The sequence below is a fragment of the Gymnogyps californianus genome, chromosome 4 (assembly GCF_018139145.2).
Source record: "Gymnogyps californianus isolate 813 chromosome 4, ASM1813914v2, whole genome shotgun sequence".
Taxonomy (NCBI): Eukaryota; Metazoa; Chordata; class Aves; order Accipitriformes; family Cathartidae; genus Gymnogyps; species Gymnogyps californianus.
Genome location: NC_059474.1, coordinates 78,327,142 through 78,344,938, shown reverse-complemented (window position 1 = coordinate 78,344,938; position 17,797 = coordinate 78,327,142). Strand labels below are relative to the sequence as shown.

The 17,797-nt window shown below is 42.1% G+C and overlaps 1 protein-coding gene across 1 annotated transcript in view; it reads left to right on the top strand.

The window, feature by feature from the left end:
- Positions 1-5,218: 5,218 nt before the first annotated feature.
- The window catches only part of BLTP1 (bridge-like lipid transfer protein family member 1), a 129,188-nt gene continuing 116,609 nt past the window's right edge, over positions 5,219-17,797 (top strand). The window contains exons 1-3 of the mRNA XM_050896358.1: positions 5,219-5,267; positions 13,245-13,374; positions 17,008-17,124. Of these exons, the coding sequence (XP_050752315.1) occupies positions 13,278-13,374; positions 17,008-17,124 (214 nt within the window). The 5' untranslated portion in view covers positions 5,219-5,267; positions 13,245-13,277. The remainder of the gene's footprint in view (positions 5,268-13,244; positions 13,375-17,007; positions 17,125-17,797) is intronic.

The window sequence follows — 17,797 nt, the reverse complement described above, 5'->3', positions numbered from 1 at the left end:
CTGACCCACCGGCTGCTGGCTGCTGGTTTATGTTATAGTAAGCTTTTGCAGTGTCGCAAATATTTTGCATAAGGAGTAGTTATATTTATTTATGTCTAAGCTCAGTGTTTGTTTTTAATGTAATCTAGAATGAACTCTTATAGTAAACACTGACGTTAGAGAAAGCGTAAACCAACCAGTACTTCCATTTATACACTCACAGCTCCAGCAACTTCAAAGCACTCACTAAAGCACAGCTGAAGACAGAATTTAGTTTCATAATATACAGAGCGGTAGTAACATGCTTTTTTCTATTTATTTGTGATCGTTCTCTCAGAGCTGGGAGAACAAGGGAAATATTTTAAATTCTGAGTCGGTTACCGCGCTGCTCTTTGTCCACCTGAGCCGGAGCCCAGTCTAAGGTGCGAGATGCCCAACAATCTCTAATGATATTGTTAGAATATTGCAAGAAGATTGCCTGACAAAGACTTTTCAATCTGATAAAGACTATGAAGGGGCTCTTCACAATTTCCTGATTAAATGAATTGTCTCATAAAGTAACTGATGCCAATGAATCAGCTTCTAGCTCTGCGATGGTGAATACCCAGGCTGGCGGCGGGGGTCTTGCAGGAGTCTGGTTGCTTTGGGGGACGCAGATGGAGCGTGGTGATGGGAGACAGGGCAAGGACAGGAGCGGCAGAAGGAAGGGAAGGCTCAAGGTGCTGTGGTCACGTCTGGGGCTGGGTCCCTGCCTGCTCTCACACTGCTTGGGGAGGCGGTCCCAGATCACTGCGAAAGGACATCGCCGGGATTAGCGGGCTGAGAGAGAAGCAAGATCCTTGCTACTTAAGCGATCGCATATGGCAGGTTAGTAAGAAGTTGCTGGCTTAATTGCAAGAAGAAAATAATTGTTGGTAAGGGAGGCTTTCTGCTGCGTTACTGAAGGAGGAGTGCCGGTGTGACCAAGCCTGATTCTTAGAGGGGTCATGCCCATGAGTATCCAGGTAATGTCAGCTGGAGCAGCAACTGCTCCATTCCCCTGGAAAATGCCAGGAGTATCCAGCTGCCCCAACAAGGTAAATAGTGTAAGTCTCAGAAATGAGTATGAATGTTCCTGGTCACATTTTTTCATTTGTTAAATAGTGTCACGTACCCAGCAGCTTCTGGTTCTGTATAAATAAATTCTGTCAGCCTCAACATTAGCTTGACTTTGACCCTTGAGTGGCATCAACCAAAGATAAAGCATATGAGTTAAAAGACTTGGGAGCTTTTAGAACAATGTTCGGAGAAGCATCTTCCACTGCAAAACAGAGGAGATGATATAAATAATTTAAAGATGATGCTTTTACTCAGCTACTCCTCTTTCCTTACAAAGAAAGTCTTGGAGTTTTAGGCATTAAAAAAAACATTCTGAGGCAAATGGGAATGCCACCTGATGTAAAATAAAGTAAAGCATAGAGGACGGGGTTATAATTTTCCTTAACTTGAAATTTATATGATGAGACAACATTTATAAAATCTCTTTTCAATTCCCATGCCGATAACTAAAGATGCAACATCATATGCTGCAAAGAATTAAGGATGAAGTATCCTCTGTTTTCTAGACCATGAGAAAAATTTGGGCAAGCTTGAAAAGTTATACCCGAGGGACAACGTTCAAGCCGGGGCCGTTCGTGCTGTGTGCAGGTACATAACGCCATCAGAAGCTGCCAGTTTCCCCCGAAAAAGCAAATGAGCCGCCGGTACTTTAGAGAGCAAACAGGACTGAAAGAACGCCCTGACTTAGCTCCCCTCCTGAAACGTGAATCTAGATATGACAGTCATTATGTTACTCTACTTTTAAGGTATTGAATCGTATTGCAGTGCATTATATTTCATCTGTTAATCTCAAGCCACCTCGAGAATGGCTCGATATGTCGGGAGAGGCTTTCTTGGTACTTCAGATCTGAATCATCGGCTGGATTACAGAAGGCAAAGGCAATTAATCAACTCCTTTCTCTTATGACCTGAGCTTTTTCGTTTATGTGGATAACATATCTTGCAGCTTTGATTATTTGTGTACCCTTTTAAAAGAAGTAATTTCTACAAATAAATTTCAAATGTCAAATATATTTTATTGTCTGGCATCAGCATCCAGAAGGAAGAGCTGAAAGAAGCAATCCAGCATCATTAGTTCTTGGGAAGAAAATGAAGGGAAAACTCCTTTAAGAAGAGAAAGAAGGAAAAGAAAGCAGGGGGAAAATATCAGGAGATAATTTGTGGACACTTCCCCCAAAAGGTCATGGGAGGCAATGGAAGGAATGAAACTGGTGATGGAAATCAGCAACACAGACAAACATCCCAAAAAATGCAATCATCTTCAAAAAAGCAGCAGGCAATCAGGCAGGGGTGCTGTGAAAATCCACAAACCTCACGGCAGCGCTAACCTACAGCAACCACCAGCTCCACTCCCCGTCACACCCATGCAACACCCCTGCCTCCAAGGAACTGCGCTCATGGCGTCAGAAACTTCCAACAGAACAGCAAGTGCCCACCTAAAAAAAGAAAAGCCTGGCACCCAAGGCTTTCCACGGCTCCAGGCTGTGACGCAGTGACCCGCTGCCGTCGTCCATGTGTGAGGTCCCACGCTTTGGTGAGAGCCTGCAAAGACCGAATTTGTTTAGACCGAGCCAGACGATGCTGCCAAAATAACCCTCAGGTGTAAAAAAAGGGGGATCTGAAAACTGAACATACATGAATCTAATAATGAAATACGACCGTTATTGCTAATTGCTAAAATTACTCTTTGTTATCAGTTTTAGAAATAGTTCTTATTATTGCTGCATTAGCAAAGGGATCAAAGACATTTAAAACAGCAATGCCGCTGGCTATCATAAGGCAAAGTGAAGCATGCTGTTAGATTGCATGCTGTAAATACGCACATGTACTAATTTTTGATATAAACACAGTGGCATGTTAGACTTAAGCTGGCCTTTATTTAAAAATACTGCGTGGAATAACTTCTGTTCTTGATTTTATCTGTTGCACAAGTAGACTCAAAGCCTCTGCGTTTCCTCCCCACCACTGGAATTGTGGTAAGACCCAGAATTTCAGCTACCCCGGCTTTTCTATTTCAATCCTGGTAACTTTAAATTGTGGTATTACACTAAGAACAGAAACCATTTCTCCCTCTGCCTTATTTTGGTTGTTCTGGGACACATTCTGCTCTGTAATTGATAGAGTTTAAAAATAAATCTAGTTTGGCCTTTTCAAACATAAAAATATTTTCTTGAGAAGAAAGCGCAGGTTTCTTTTGCAGAGAAGGTAAATATTAATGCCCTTTGTGAAACAAATAGGTTCAAAGTAGTAAAGGGGTAAATATTTTTCCTCGCCTTAACTCCAGATGTCAGTTTTCTAGCCAGGCCTGTATCAGCATTAAAGCTTTTCTTTCCGTCTCTTACACCAGGCAAAGGCCCACCTTCCCCAAGCTCTAGTGCTAGTTTTGAGCTAAAATTTCTTCATGTGACTTAGCTGCATGGTCCTCATTAAAGCCTTCAGGCACCATGTGGATAAAAACATTTGGAAGAGCCTTCCGAGACCCTGAGCATCAATCCCCTCGGCGCAGCAGGTCAGAGCATTGCTGGAGCGCACGGCTCTAGCAACAGCAGGGAATGAGGTGGAAAGGGGGGCTTCACTATGAAAACCAGAAGTATTTAAACAATATTTTTCTTACTATGCTTAGTATGATGAGAATGTAATAAAAAAACACGAAGGATAAACCTCGTTAGATAACACTTGCTTTGATGGTAGTTCATCTGCTGGGCGGAGGATGCCTGAAGCTGTTCTGAACACGGCACTGCCCAGCCGCGCTGCTCAGGATGCCGGGGTGCAGCTGGGGTGAGGGTCCGCCTCTGGTTTGCGGCGCTGCAAGATCACGACGCTGCTCGAGGGATAATCCCGCCGGTGCCTTTCTGTGCCAGGTTAAGAGCTCTCGCCAGGCGCCCAGGGGCATCCGTGCCCTTGTGCAGCAAGCGGGATCAGCTTGCTGTTCGCCGATCCGGCTGAAAGCTGGGTCTGCAGGGAAGACCGTGCGGTCTGCTCGAGCCAACACAGGGCAACAGGCAGGAACACGTGGCTTGTAGAGAGGAGCCACAAGCCCTCTGCTCAGCTGGGCTCAGTTTCACTTTGGCTCAAGCGAATCCACGCAGCCCATAGACAGATCTCACCGTTAGGCCAGTGAGAGCAGGATCCTGGCTTCGGGGATCTGTGTTTCCCCTCTAAAGGATTTATTTTCCAGGTGTGAAGCAGTACAACCAGCCTTCTAGTCTAAGTGCCCGAGGCTGGGTACCCCTCGCCCTGCTGCCAGCTGAGCCCTGGGAGACACGGCATGCTGCAGCCTCCACAGGCCTCGGGGGCATCGAGGGAGCACGGAGCTCAGCACCGGTCTTGACAGCGTGCAAGCACCACGTGGAAAGAGGTACACACACATGCACGCACACTCAGTTGCTGTTTCGGTTTCCTCTGATATGCTTGTAAAGTCTGTAGGATGTACGCCTGGGTGATTTTAAAGAAATCTATGTGTTTATCATGTTCTGCTACATCCGACAGGCAAGTCACGGCCACGCATGTGTTCAAAAATACCTGACAGTTAACTTTTTATCTGCCTGTCTTTTGGGGGCGAGTTTTGTTCACCTGCTTTGGAGGGAACAAACGACGGACAGAAAAACGAACAGCCAGAACACAGAATTACCCAGTGACTTGGTAAACAAAACACTTCAGTGCCTCCCAATTAAGAAACGATCAAACTGCGAGCAAATGGGAAAGCGTGGTTGTGACGACCGCGGAGTAGCTGCGTCTGTTTCAGGATCCATCAAAGAGACTAAAATTTACGGGCTGGGTTTACCAGCTATAGATACCAGCAGGAAAACCCGCCACACCGGGCCCGCCACTCACATCTGGCAGACGGGCCCCGCCAGCTGTGCCCCCGCCTGCGCATGCGCGGCGCACACCCCTCACTCCGCCGTGAAGGGGCGGGAGAGGCTCCCCTCCGCCCATCCCCCCCAAGCCGGCACCGTCTCTTGCGATTGGCGGCGCGCCCCCCTTCTTCCCGCCTCCTCGGGGAGCCGGCGCCCTTGCCATTGGCCCCGCGGGCCGGCGGCACCTCGCGGTTGGCTCCGGCGGCGCTGCGGGCCGGCGGCGCTGTGGGCGGGGCGGCCCGGCGTTCGCCGTGAGGTGCGGGAGGGCCCGGCCGCCGCTGTCGCCGTCGCCGCTTCCGGGTCTGTGGTGAAGCCGCCGCGGAGGGCGATGGCGTAAGTGCGGGAGGCGCCGGGCGGGGGCTGCCCGCGGCGGGCGGGGCGGGGGCGTGCTCCCGTTCCCCCCCGGGCTGGGCCCGGTGCGGGGCCGCCGCGGGCTGACGGCGGGGCGGGGGCTGGTGCGGAGGGGTCGGTCCCGCCGCTGTCCCTGGGCCTGTCAGGCCGCGCCGCCGGCGGCCTCCGTGAGGGAAAAGCCGCCCGCGCGCGGGGCGGCTCTGAGGGGCGCCAGCCGCCCCCGCCCCGGGAGGAGCCCGGGTGCCGGCAGCGCCCTGGGGCCGGCGCGGGCCTCCGCCGTGCCGGGGAGGGGGCCGGGGGGCCGCGCCGCGCCGCGCCTCCTACGCCGCCGCCGGTGCTGAGGCGGAGGCGATCTTCGTGTTCTGCCTCGTCCGCCCAACAGAGCGTTGTGTTAGCGGTACCGGCGTGCCCCCCTTCCTCTGCCGGCCCCGTCTGCTTTCCGTGGAAGCGGTGTGAGAGGAAGCCCCTCTGGTTTCACGGGTTCCTGTTTTTTCCCTTTGCGTATGTTTTTTGTAGGTTAACGCCGTGCAGAAAGGGTGTAAAAGGGCAGAGGACAGGAGTTCAGCCGCTTCCAGTTTTGTTCGGCCTCCGAGGAAAGTTTCACTCTTCCTTTCCCAGGCTGGTGAAAGACGATCTCTGCCCGTGCCTGCGGTCCTTAGAGGGTTTAACACACGCACACGTGCTGATTTAACACAAAATGCACCTGCTTTTTTAGGTGTCTGAAGCCGTAATGATAATGTGCTTGCACTTCACATTCTCAATAAAAAATCTGATGTAATTTATCAGTATAACATCCTCTAACATGTTAACATGGTGGAGGTGTATTTTGAAAGTAAGCATATCGCCAATATTCCACTCATAATCTACGTCTGGATTTGTTTCCTATTTTAAGACACATCTCCACAGCAACCTTCACTAAACTTTGTGAAAACTTCCAAAGTTGGTAGTTTACTGCAACAGATGTCTGTCTTTCTCTAATTTTGTCAGGTTTAATATGAAAAAGGCCACAACCGTTGCTGTGGGAGTTCTTCTGTTGTGTAATTTAATTGGTTAATTCTACTTTTCTGGCTTTTTTTTTTAATTGGAGCTGTGCGGGGTTTTTCTCCAATTTTTATGTGCAAAATGTAATGACTAGATAAACAATTGGGCCAGAAATTTTGGCAACTGAGAAGAAAAACTGGAGTGTACAAGGGAGTAATCCTCTTGTTTTTAAAAGTATGTTAATAGGTTATTTAAACGATTGTTGTTAAAAGCAGTATTTAAGGTCCGATTAGGCAGTTGGCTCTAAATGGATGTTCAGGGATGTTTGCTTAGGATCACGGCCTGAATTTGCACAATTTGACAGTGTTCGTGAACAGGTTAATGCACGAGTAGATTTTGTTCATGGTGAATTGTCTCGGGTTGATTGGGTGGAGATACATGCACGTCCGGGACTTCTCTAGGGAGAGCTCTCATTCTTGTGTGTGGCATGCTGCAGTAACTCACCCCTTTCAGGTTTGCTGTTGGAAAACTTTGGCATGTGAAACGTGCATCAGCTGCTCTTTGGTAATTGTCCTTTTGCATAATTTTATCCTGTGGGAAATAGGCAAGAGTTTACTGCTCTTTGTTAGTAGTGTGCAGAGTTATCCTGTGTTTACAGTGGTGTTGAGATATACTTCCTTCTCCTAGTAACTCCTATCTTTTTATATAACTTCTTATAGCACTTGTTGCTGTGCCAAAGTATTTGGGTTGACTGCAGACTGGGACAGACACTAATGAAGATCTATAGGTGTTTCACTTAAGGGTGATGGTGTATGTAGCCACAAGACTGATATTTAGTTTGATTTATAGCAGATTTCCCTCTTTCTCTAAATTTTGTTGATGTGTCAGAGGAGAAATTTAGAGGAAGTACTTCTGGAAAAATTCATATGTAAGGTGTAGAAGACTCAATTTCATAGAGTATTTCAGAGGTACAATGCTGTAGTTCAAATTAAAAAAAAAAAGGAGAGGGGGAAAAAAAAAGTCATTGCCTCGTTGTTGACACCAGCCCCAAAAAGGATTTTTTTTTTTTTCTAAGTAGAGGAGTGTGCATAAGGGAAGTTCTTATTTATTTCTGCTGTTATGAGCCTTTAGGTTCTGTTGTTTAGATTTTTTTTTGGTTTTGTTCTTTTTTTCCTCTGCAGCATCAAAAGCTGGCAATGTAAGCAGGAAAACAACCCTCTCCCCCGAACAAGTCTGGGAGGCACGGTTAAACAATATATTTTTATTTTTTAAAAATTAAAATTAAATGAAAAATCATCCAAAGTTCAGGTAGGCGTTCCTAGGGTAGCACTTGAGTGATGCAAGGAGTACCATGTATTGGTTGCCATAGCAGGAGATTGTCTTTTATTTCTTCTGTATTAAAACACATCCTGTACTACTAAAAATAAATAAATAAAAATATATCACTTCTGCTGTTTTGGACACTGAATCAGTAGATACTAGATTTTTCTTCTGTTTTTTCTTGCTACTCTCAGAAGGGTGTTAAATATCTTATTGGGTTTTTTTACTGTAGACGCTTCTCTGGTGGTTTCTATTTCTCTATTAGGTAAAATAAATCTCAGCAGGTAGGCTACTGTAAGAATGATTTTTATCTTGTATCTTACAGTTCCTTTGAATATGCTTTAATTTTGATTTAATTAATTTTTTAGTAAACGTGTTAGTAAATAACATAAGCTACTGTAGTGCAAATTGTATTTAACTAAGGCTATCCACACACTGGTTTAACTAGGTGTGACTCTCTTCTGTGCTCTGCTTTTAGTTCAGCTGTTTTCCGCTGGAGGTTGTAGCAAGATTTGATTAGTATAATTAAAGCAGTAGTTTAGTTTGTTTACAGTTTACCGCTATTGTTACTTCAAGCACTAGCAGAGAGGGAAGAAAATAGGCCTGAATCTTAGTTCTTTTCTTAAAAAAAACCTGCTAATGTTTAATTGGGTGTAAGGTACGAAGCCAGTGCAACATGTCAGATGGCAGAATTACTGTGCGGGTGCTGTCACTTAGCTTATTTTTTGTGTACATGTGTCTTTTGAGAATGACTTTCCTTCTCTTCCTTCCTCTTTCCCTTGCTTGTTGATTAAAGAATAGCTGAGCTTCCTAAGCTGTGCTAGGACGGGTTTGAAGTCTTCGGACCTAGCTGGAGTGTTTTGGGAAAGGCGCCAAGGTTGGCAGCTTTTTGTTTTGTGAAATGTGCCTAATGTGCATCTGGGTGCTGACAGTGTCACGACACGTTCAGAGGAAAATTCAGTGGAGTCATGTCTACGTTTGTGAGACTCCTTTCTAATATCATTTAATTATCTAAAGCCCTGATTTCATAGCAGCTGTTGCTGGCGACCCTTTGAAAGAAAGTGATAGAGTGGGTAGGATGCAAAAATGCCATTTCTTTCCTTTTCTCTAAGGAACCGCTGTGGGTATGGCTCCTTTACTGGAGATGTGACGCATCCAGGTGTATTATCTATGTTCATTTACTGAGACTAGGGGAATTTACCTCCTGTTGTTTAATGTGTAATTTTGGGTGTAATTGTGACTCCACTGTCTTGTAATTGCTGTAGAAGTTGGGAGTTCAGTATCCTCACAATGGTAGTTAACCTCTAACAACATCGGTTAACATATATTCGGTAAGCACTTGATTTCTGTGAAGATCTGAGGAATATGTCTGACAAATTTAAACTCCCAGTTTATTCCCTCCATGAGTTCTAGTAGTAATAAGGGGCTTGGCAGCATCCATTATTTCCCCACCCGCTTCATAACTGTATAAAAGTGGTTTTTTTCAATATCATGAAATGCTAGTTTTTTTCCCACCTTTGGATACTAGTTTTATTCAGCTGTTTCTACAAGGTGTGCCAGGAAAAGAGTGTTACAAAGGATGTGATTAAACAGACGTTTCTTTTTCCTTCTCCTTTTCTTATGCAGCTCAAGACCCATATTACTCTAATGCTCTCAGGCACTGAATAAAATATCTGTTGCCTTTATCCTCACCTGTAGGTACAGGACAGACCTTTTACAGGTGGATTGTGGCTCCCTAGGCTGCAGCTCTCTCTGCCAAGCAACTGCACTCTGGGGACTGAGAGCCTGGTGACCCGGCTTCTGGGTTTTTTTTCTGTCAACTCTTTCACATATGCATGCTTTCCGTAAATTTTTGATGACTTTGTTCAAGCAGAGGTTTGTTCTCAGTGCTAAGTGTTAATCTGTCAGGCTGAGGTTAAAACTAGTTTGCCTGTTTGATGCAACTGAAATGTATTTATAAAGATTTGAAGCGGCTGCTTTTGAGTATTTGGCTTTTTAGGGACAGAGTACTTGCTGTGAAAAATTGGATCGAGTTTGGAATACTGGAAGCAGGCTGGAAATGCACTCCCCCCAGGATTATAACATCCCTTGCATCTTTTTAGTACTGAGAAAAACAGATTAACGTGTGACACAAGCAATTAAAATTAATTTCTTTTGAGTCTGCTAAGTGTGTGTTTCTGCTATAAAGCAAGCCTGTCTGACCAGGAGGAGCAAATCTACAGCAATATCGAACCCTCACATCTTCAAGCCAGTCTGCTGTCTGCGTTGAACACGCTAAGTGCTCTAAACATGCACAACCTGAAAAGCAGGCCCCAAGTGTTTCAGTTTGGGCATCATAAATAAAGGATTTGGCCTTTATCTCTCCTTGCTTCAGATATCTCATTTGCAGAAAGAAGACTACATAATGCCTTAAAGGACTGCTGTGAAGATAAATACAAGTATTGGGATTCTATCACTTCAGTGCCACAGAATCCTTCTGTTCCCCTGTCCTCCTCCCAGGAGAAAGCTAATATATTTTGTATGTATTAACATGGTATGTGGTAAAGGAGAGCCACAAGTGACATACTGAATAGTAAAGGTGTGCTTAAAAAAAAAAAAAAAAAAAAAGGCAGGGGGGAAGGCAAATAAAACACTTGTCATGGTTTTGGACTATATTCTGGCATGTTAACTGAGCTCATCATCACAAAACAGTAGAGACCTTGAGAAAATACTATAAATAAGTGTAGGGAGGTAAATGTGAAGTTCTGGGTTTCTTTTCTTCTTTGGTGCGTTTCAGTTCTTGTATTAGCAGGGTTGGTAAGACTCAGTTTCCCACTCAGACTTAGGTCTCGTCCTTCCAAGAGCAGTCCCTTAAGATTTGGACAGTATACTGTTACTGCAGAAGAATACGGTAGCAGCATGAATGTAAATTACAGGCTCATCAACCTATGGGTCAGTGTTCCTGGAGAGTGCAACAGTTAATGTTTTGTCTGATTGCAAAGTAATTTTGCCCACAGGAATAAATGTAAGAGGGTGGATGAGTGCAGGCAGCTGAGAGGTATGCCTGATTTCAATGTATGGGTATGGTATATAGGGCCTGGAAGATGAAGGCAGGTAGGTGCAGGACTGTCAACAGAAAGAAATGCTGGTTACTGAAAGCAGCTAATATCTGTCCTGAAAAGACTGCATCTCTTCCTCTTAACAATCATGATGATCCAGATCCTGCCTCTCCATCCTCCATGCCATATAAATTCACAAGGACATTATAAACAATGTGTACTACTTAAGTCTCTGCATGTATCCCCTTTCTATTACATTAATTCATATGGCCAAAATTGCTTCATAATCTAAATGGATTAAGCACCTGCTTCCTCTGAGATGCATACTGAGAGCCCACATCTAGTGCAGGTGTTGCTGCTGCCTGTTTCTGGGTGGTTACACTTTCATTGCCATCATCTTCTTCCTCAGGTGACTAGACCAAGGGTGAAGGGTGTGCTAAGAAAAAAAATCGGTGGGGCAGGGTGTTAAAGGATGAGCTGTGGAGCTCCAAAATGATGTATTGACACATGATGACTGATGGAGGATTCCTGAGTTTATTTGCATGCAAATAGCAAATGTATTCCAGAAAACTTCTGAGGATATTCAATTTATGGTTATGGATAGCGATGACAAAAAATAACGAACGCTGTCTTTGTTTAAGTAACTAAGTATCAAGTATAACTTGCAGTCTCTGAGTTGTCTTGCCACAGTCCTATTTAGAGCATAATGGTATTTAATGTCCTGTCTCAGCATCACGTAACACTGGGTGATAATTTCTTAGGAAAAAGCTACAAGTTGCTTTCTTGAGGGATTAAATAGTGGTGGTGTTCATTAAGGTGATAGGCAGTCCTCACCAACTGATAGCACTTCCATGGTGGTCTTGATCACAAAAGAGTGACCCTGTTGTCTCTTGGTAAGAAAGGGAAAAAACAAGTTCGTTCTTCCTTTATGCCGAAAGTGTTGATTTTGGTTTCTCCAATTACCCTTTCATTCATGGGTTAAAGGCTCTTAGAGGCTGCCTGCAGAGGCATCATCTGCTTCATAATACAAGTTGACATGTGGGTTTTTTATTAAGGTACTGTGAATGTCTTAAAGCAAATCACAGTGCCATTATGTGATTTAATTTGCCATTGTAACGTCCCTTCTAAAAGGAGGGCTTCTTTTTGTAAAGTGTGTGTGTGATGCTTATTATTCTTCTTTGTAGGGGAGCTAAGTTCGTAGCTTCTTTATCATCACTACTGGAAGCAATGTCTGGTGTTTTGGTGTTGGGTTTTTTGTTGTTGTTTGTTTCTGTTTATTGCTTTCGTGTTCTTTCCTCCCCATTCTATTCCTTCTTACAGAATAGGTAGCAAACAGATTGTTAGCACTTATTCTTGGGACTCTACTAGTATTTTAGTTCAAAACATAGGCTCTTATTTCAAGGTACTGTATTTACCCAAATGTAGGGGAGAAACAAGTGCATTAAAGGCAGGGTTTTTTTCAATTTCTCCTTCTACATTTTCTTTTCAAGTTATAATAGTGAGAGACAGTATGGATATTACAGGAAAGACTGCATAAATTGTTAGTTTTATTGCTAACACTTCTAAATACTGACTATTCCAAAGATGTTATGCTGCTCAAAAACCAAGGTCTTACCAATGTTACTTAGTTTTATGTTCTAGAGCTCTTGATGGAGAGCACTGGAGACTTCATAAAGAAAGGAAATAAAGTCTACTCATTGTTTTTGAGGGTTGACTGCCGACAGGAAGACAGGCTGCCAGGAGCTGGAAGGTGTTTAAAAAAAAAAAACACAACAAAAAAAAAGGCAGAATTAATGCTTATCTTCCTGTAAGAAGGCTTGAGAGATAACATCCAAGGGAGAAGACTTCAAATGAAACTAATGGAAGCAAAATACTGCTGTGTAATTACAGATGTTACTGAGTTGAGCTACTCCCTGTGAATCACACTTAATTAATATAACCCAGTTGCAAGGTGATTTATGGGTGGTTTGAATAAGTGTGTAAGATCAGAAGGACTGGTTTTCTGCTGTCTCTAACAGAGACACTATGTAGTCACTTTATATAAGATGTTGCAAATACATCCTAAAGCAGAAGAATTAATGGACACAGTGGGTTAGGGGGCTATGGGAATTTTCCATAGCTCGTGAAAAGCATCTGCTTTGGCCTTTCCTTCCACAGGGGCAGGGCGTTCAGTCTCATATTGTCTCTTATTCCCTTTTGGAATGTTAGAAGGCTTAATACAGACTCATTTTTACTTGTATGTTCAGTTAGCTTTTGACTTACTGCTATGGTACAACATTTTTATAAATTTATTTGCTATTATATGCTGTATAGGGCATTCAAGGTACTAAATTTGGAGAGTGTATTCTGGCATTCTGTTGATCTGTAATCTGTTTTAGGGAGGCACGTGCTTGGAAACTGTTTCAGCAGAGATGAGTGGAAGTGTTTCTGGAGCTCTAGAGTAGAAGAAAGGGTAGCTGAGAATCATGAAGATGTTGAAGGAATAAAGCAAGTAAATTCATATTTGTGTGAAACAGACTGTTAGAGATTATGTGACATGGTACATACTCAATTTTCTCCAAACTGTACTGTGCTTGTTACTCATTTTGGTTTTGTGTAATTCTTTTTTATTTACCTTCAGTTCTATAGGTGTTGGTGCAAAAACAGTTTAGCAATGGATCAAAGAAAAAATGATAGTTTTGTCCCAAGTATCACACAGTTGGAAGACTTCCTAACAGAACATGACTCCAATGTTGTTTGGCTGTTAGTAGGTAAGGTGAATCTATTCTGTTTTGGTTAAATGGTTTTTTTGTGTGTACTTTTAAATGTGCTTCTCTAAATGCTGGCATGCCAATATCGGTTTTCTTACCAAATTACATCAAAACATTGAAAATAGATTTTTATTTGTCATACAGCTGTTTAGTGAGGTGTGGCAATGCTACTTAAGTAATTCAGAAAGGAAAAAATACGGAACTGTTTCCAATACTAATCGTCCTGCAACACTTGGGAGATAAGTCCAAAAGACGATGCTCTACAACCGCGACTCTGCAAAATAAGAACTCAGTGAGAACTTCTCTTCATGAAATAAGTTTTTTCTAACACCAGAGTAAGCTGGTGATTAGTTGTAATACCATAACAAGGGATTAGCATTGTAGCACATGACAGGCAGGTACAATAACTTTGCTATACCAATATATATATTTATCTGCCGTTTAATATGGTAGAGTTTGAAAAGTGGTATAAAGACTATTGTGTTTAATGACATAACTTCTAGGCTAAATCGTGTGCTGCGATAAGCCTTTAAGCCAAACTATCGTGTACTCAGTTATGGGCTGCTTTTATAAATGTGCCTGATTTAGGTATGCTAATTTTCTTGTAACACTAGTGCTATTGTTTGTATTTGTGTAGGTACTTTTATTTTCTGAATCTATGAACAGGTGGATCAGGGACAGCAAAATAAAAATTAAGTTGTATTCAGGTCCAGATGAGAGTGCTAGAAGTGTGCGAAGAATTCAGACTTTTCCAAAGGTAGATAATGCCTGCTTTTCAGCCTTGATTCTTGGACCTGGAGTGAGGGGCAGCACAGGAAAAATAACTGTATTTTTTGACTTCTGGGAAGTTAAAGCATGTCAGTTGGCTACTGATGTACTGGAATTATTTTTTAGCAGGCCAAACTGAATGAAAAGGATGTAGACAAATTAGCTGAGCGTGCTTTCTGAATGTTATTTATTTCACTTTTAATATGTTGACATGGAAAGTTTGTACTCAACATAAAATTCTAAGTGTAATCAAGATGAAAATAAGGGAATGACCATGCTGATAGTTGCTCGTGGTAAAATGTGGAACAGATGTGGAACAGATCTGAAAAATTTGTCTCCGGAAGCTTTGACTTGAGACTTAGAGATGTTCAGGTCTTTCACCAAAGAATAGAAGTGTCAAATTGCAGCCTGCAGAATTTTCTTTCTCTGGTTTTCCCTCTCTGCACTGGATTCTTAGAGCAAAGTGTTCGTAATTCTACTTGGAAAGTATGTAGGATATAAGCAATTCCATGTAACAGCTATAATTTAAACCAAAAGCTTTGCTTAGCTTTCTTATTTGCTTGAATGTATTAAACTTAGGAATTTCTGTTTCACAGAAGGGTGGATGGAACTTCAAGAAATAATATAGTCCCTCCCCTTTTTCTATGGGCAGAATGACGAATATACAATTATGCAGTTTTGGGGAGCTGCTGATATCTTCAATTGTAAGAAACCACCCGGTATTCCGGAAACAATGGCATAAACAACAGAAAAAGCTGGGTAGCCTCCTGTTATTTTGAGGTTTGGATAGAAAAATATTGAAGTAACATTTATTAACTGACCCAGTTTCAACCAGCCATTCCTCCTTTGCTTTCATCTGCTGATCTATGGCATCCTGTTATAAGAGAACAAAAAAAGATGTCAATAGTTTCTTCTCCTGAATCCTGAAACAGCTAACTACTGATCCCAGTAAAAGAGGTGATGAATTCTAGAAATGAACATGCTCCTCAAAGAGCTGTTGCTGAGTTCTAGAATAATTTCCAAAAATCATACACAGTAAAACTTTCCAAATGTAATTTCCAAAATGTAGTTTCAGTGAAGAGGCTTCTAAAATCAAGACCATTATAATGAGATGAATAGAGTTTATGGGATCTGTCACTTAATAGCGGAGACTAAATTTGGTGAGGGAAAAGAAAAGGCGACAATTTGTGGCAGAGGTGAGACTAGTGGTAAAGGCAGTGGATTAGGATCGTAATGCCTGGAAAATGCACTAGTTTGCTGTTTTTTCTCAGTATATGTCACAGTAAGAGGGTACCTTCCTGGCTTTAGGTATCTAGAAGTTAAGTGTCTAGTTGAACTTTAATCTCAAATTAAGTTTTATTACTGGAATGAGACCCTTTGAGTGTGAGTCATTCCACCTTTCTCCCTACACTGACAGAGGACCAGCAGTGAGTAGCTTACTCATCTGAAAGCAGGAGGAGGTAAACGCTGTCCTTGCAGTATGCCTTCACTGAATGCCAAGAGCAGTTTCTTTCCTGGGGTGTAGCTTTAACCCTCCCTGCCTTGTGCCTGTGTAATCACCCACACAGATTTGATTTGTTTTGCATGTCAAACAGCTTACCTGCCCGAGTGTATGAGCTACTTGAATTTTGGCCACACTGGATCCATTTTCCAGTAAGGAAAAGACAAAGTCATGCAAGGCTTTCTCTTCTACCTTCTCCTCATCTTTCAACAAAGCACAGGCGTTGTTACAAAGCAGTGGAGCATCCCACTGCAAAAAAACTAAGGGGCAGTAAAAGGACAGGTTGTTTTTGTAATTTTTTTGTGGTTTTTTTTTTTAAGTAATCGTCTGAACTCTCTGCAGAGTGAAGGTGTCATACCTGTATGTTTTTCTACACTTCAGATTTCCCATAAAAGGCACAATAAATCTGAATTTTTCAGTATGAAGTGTATACATAAATTAAAAATTTCTGTTACAAAGTTCAGTTAGTATAATGAGTAGGGATACCTCAAATACAAGAATTGCTTTCTTTCCTACTCTGCTTTGGATGAAACAGAATGGTAATTATCAGTAAAGTGAGGTAGAACTAGTTCATTCCCTGGCAGTCCCATTCCTTTTGGGTTTGTCCTTCTGGAAGCTTTGAGAACCCTTGTAGTTAGAAATAGGTTACTAGCTCTTAATCAACTAAAGTAAAAATTACTTTGGGGATTATCAGACCTAATTTTTTTTTTTTTAAACATGTTTCTCACTGGATTGCTCTTTCCTTTTTTTTCCCCTATCAAATTCCATGCTTGAACTGTTGGCAGATTTCTGCTAACCCAAGGACTGGTACATTTCTCTCAGGATACAGCAATTTAGGAAATGTTTTCAGATGTGATAATGTTGTTTCCTGTGCTAAGATATGAAAGACTAGAAATCTAAGTTACAGTTCATGGTTTGGAGAAGGGTGGAGAAGGAATGTAGTATGACTTTTGTAGTGTTAGTTTTCTAGGGTACTTTGAAATAAATGACCATGTGGGATAATGCATGTTATGATTTGATCTAGGAAATTTAACTTCTTGGATGATAAGGGATGTAATGAAGTATGTGGTGCCTTTTGCAGGTCCTCCGGATGACAGGGTTTTTTTATATTGGGGAATGGAAGAGCAGTGAAGAATCTATATTTTTCTGAACTTCCCATTTCCCTTTCTTTTTTTCCCCACCCATCTCTTCAAAACATTCTCACACCATCTCTCTGAAAACATCCATTAAAGTGTCCCATCAGTTTCAACTTTTTTTGGAGAGTAGGAAGAAAACTATTGTGCTTTATAGTCTTAATACACAGGGCTTTTATCTAGGTCAGCATACTTTAAAAAATATTTTAATTCATTTTAATCTTTCAACAGCGACAATATTGTCTTGTGGATGGATTATCTACCTAACTTATTATAATTCCCGGAACATTGGACTCATTTTAACGTTGGTTCTTAACAGATTATATAAACATGGCTACATCCATATTGGTAAGTTATGATTACTGTAATGCCACTGTTTATCTGCTGCTTTTTATTATAGCTCAATTTGTTAAAAACTCCAAGTAAAATCAAAATGTTCCTTTGTTACAGTAATTTGAAAATGATCAGAATGGGTTTAATTTAAGAAGAAAAAAAAGTTCAATATCATGCTTTAGGGGAGGATTCTTGATGTAGGTAGAAAACCACCCCCTTTCTCATTGAAGTCTCTCATTATTTTATATTAAAGTTCACTTGACAGGTTTTTTAATTTTAAGTTGAGTTTACTTTTTTCTGTTTAGTCTGTATACTTTGTGTACTTAAAATTGGTACATTTTCCATTACCCCTTTTTCAAAGCCCTGTAATCATAATGGTTGTGTCCTAAAAGGGGAAGATTGACCTCAGTCCCCCATGGAACCTGCCTGAGCCACTTCTGAATTTGCCTCATAATTTGATGTTAAAGAGGTGCAGCTTCCCACTCCCCCGCACCTTTGAGGCAGGTTATACGGCATCTGAAGTGTGGGTAGCAAGTGCTGGGGTGGGCTCAGAGGGGCACAGTGGAGTCTCAAGCCTCAACTCCCTGTTATGGCAGTGTCCTTGCTTTCTAAATAAGCTGTCAGAACAACTAATCATGTTAATCCATATGGGGACTGTGATATGTAGAATTTATACTGCCTAGAACAT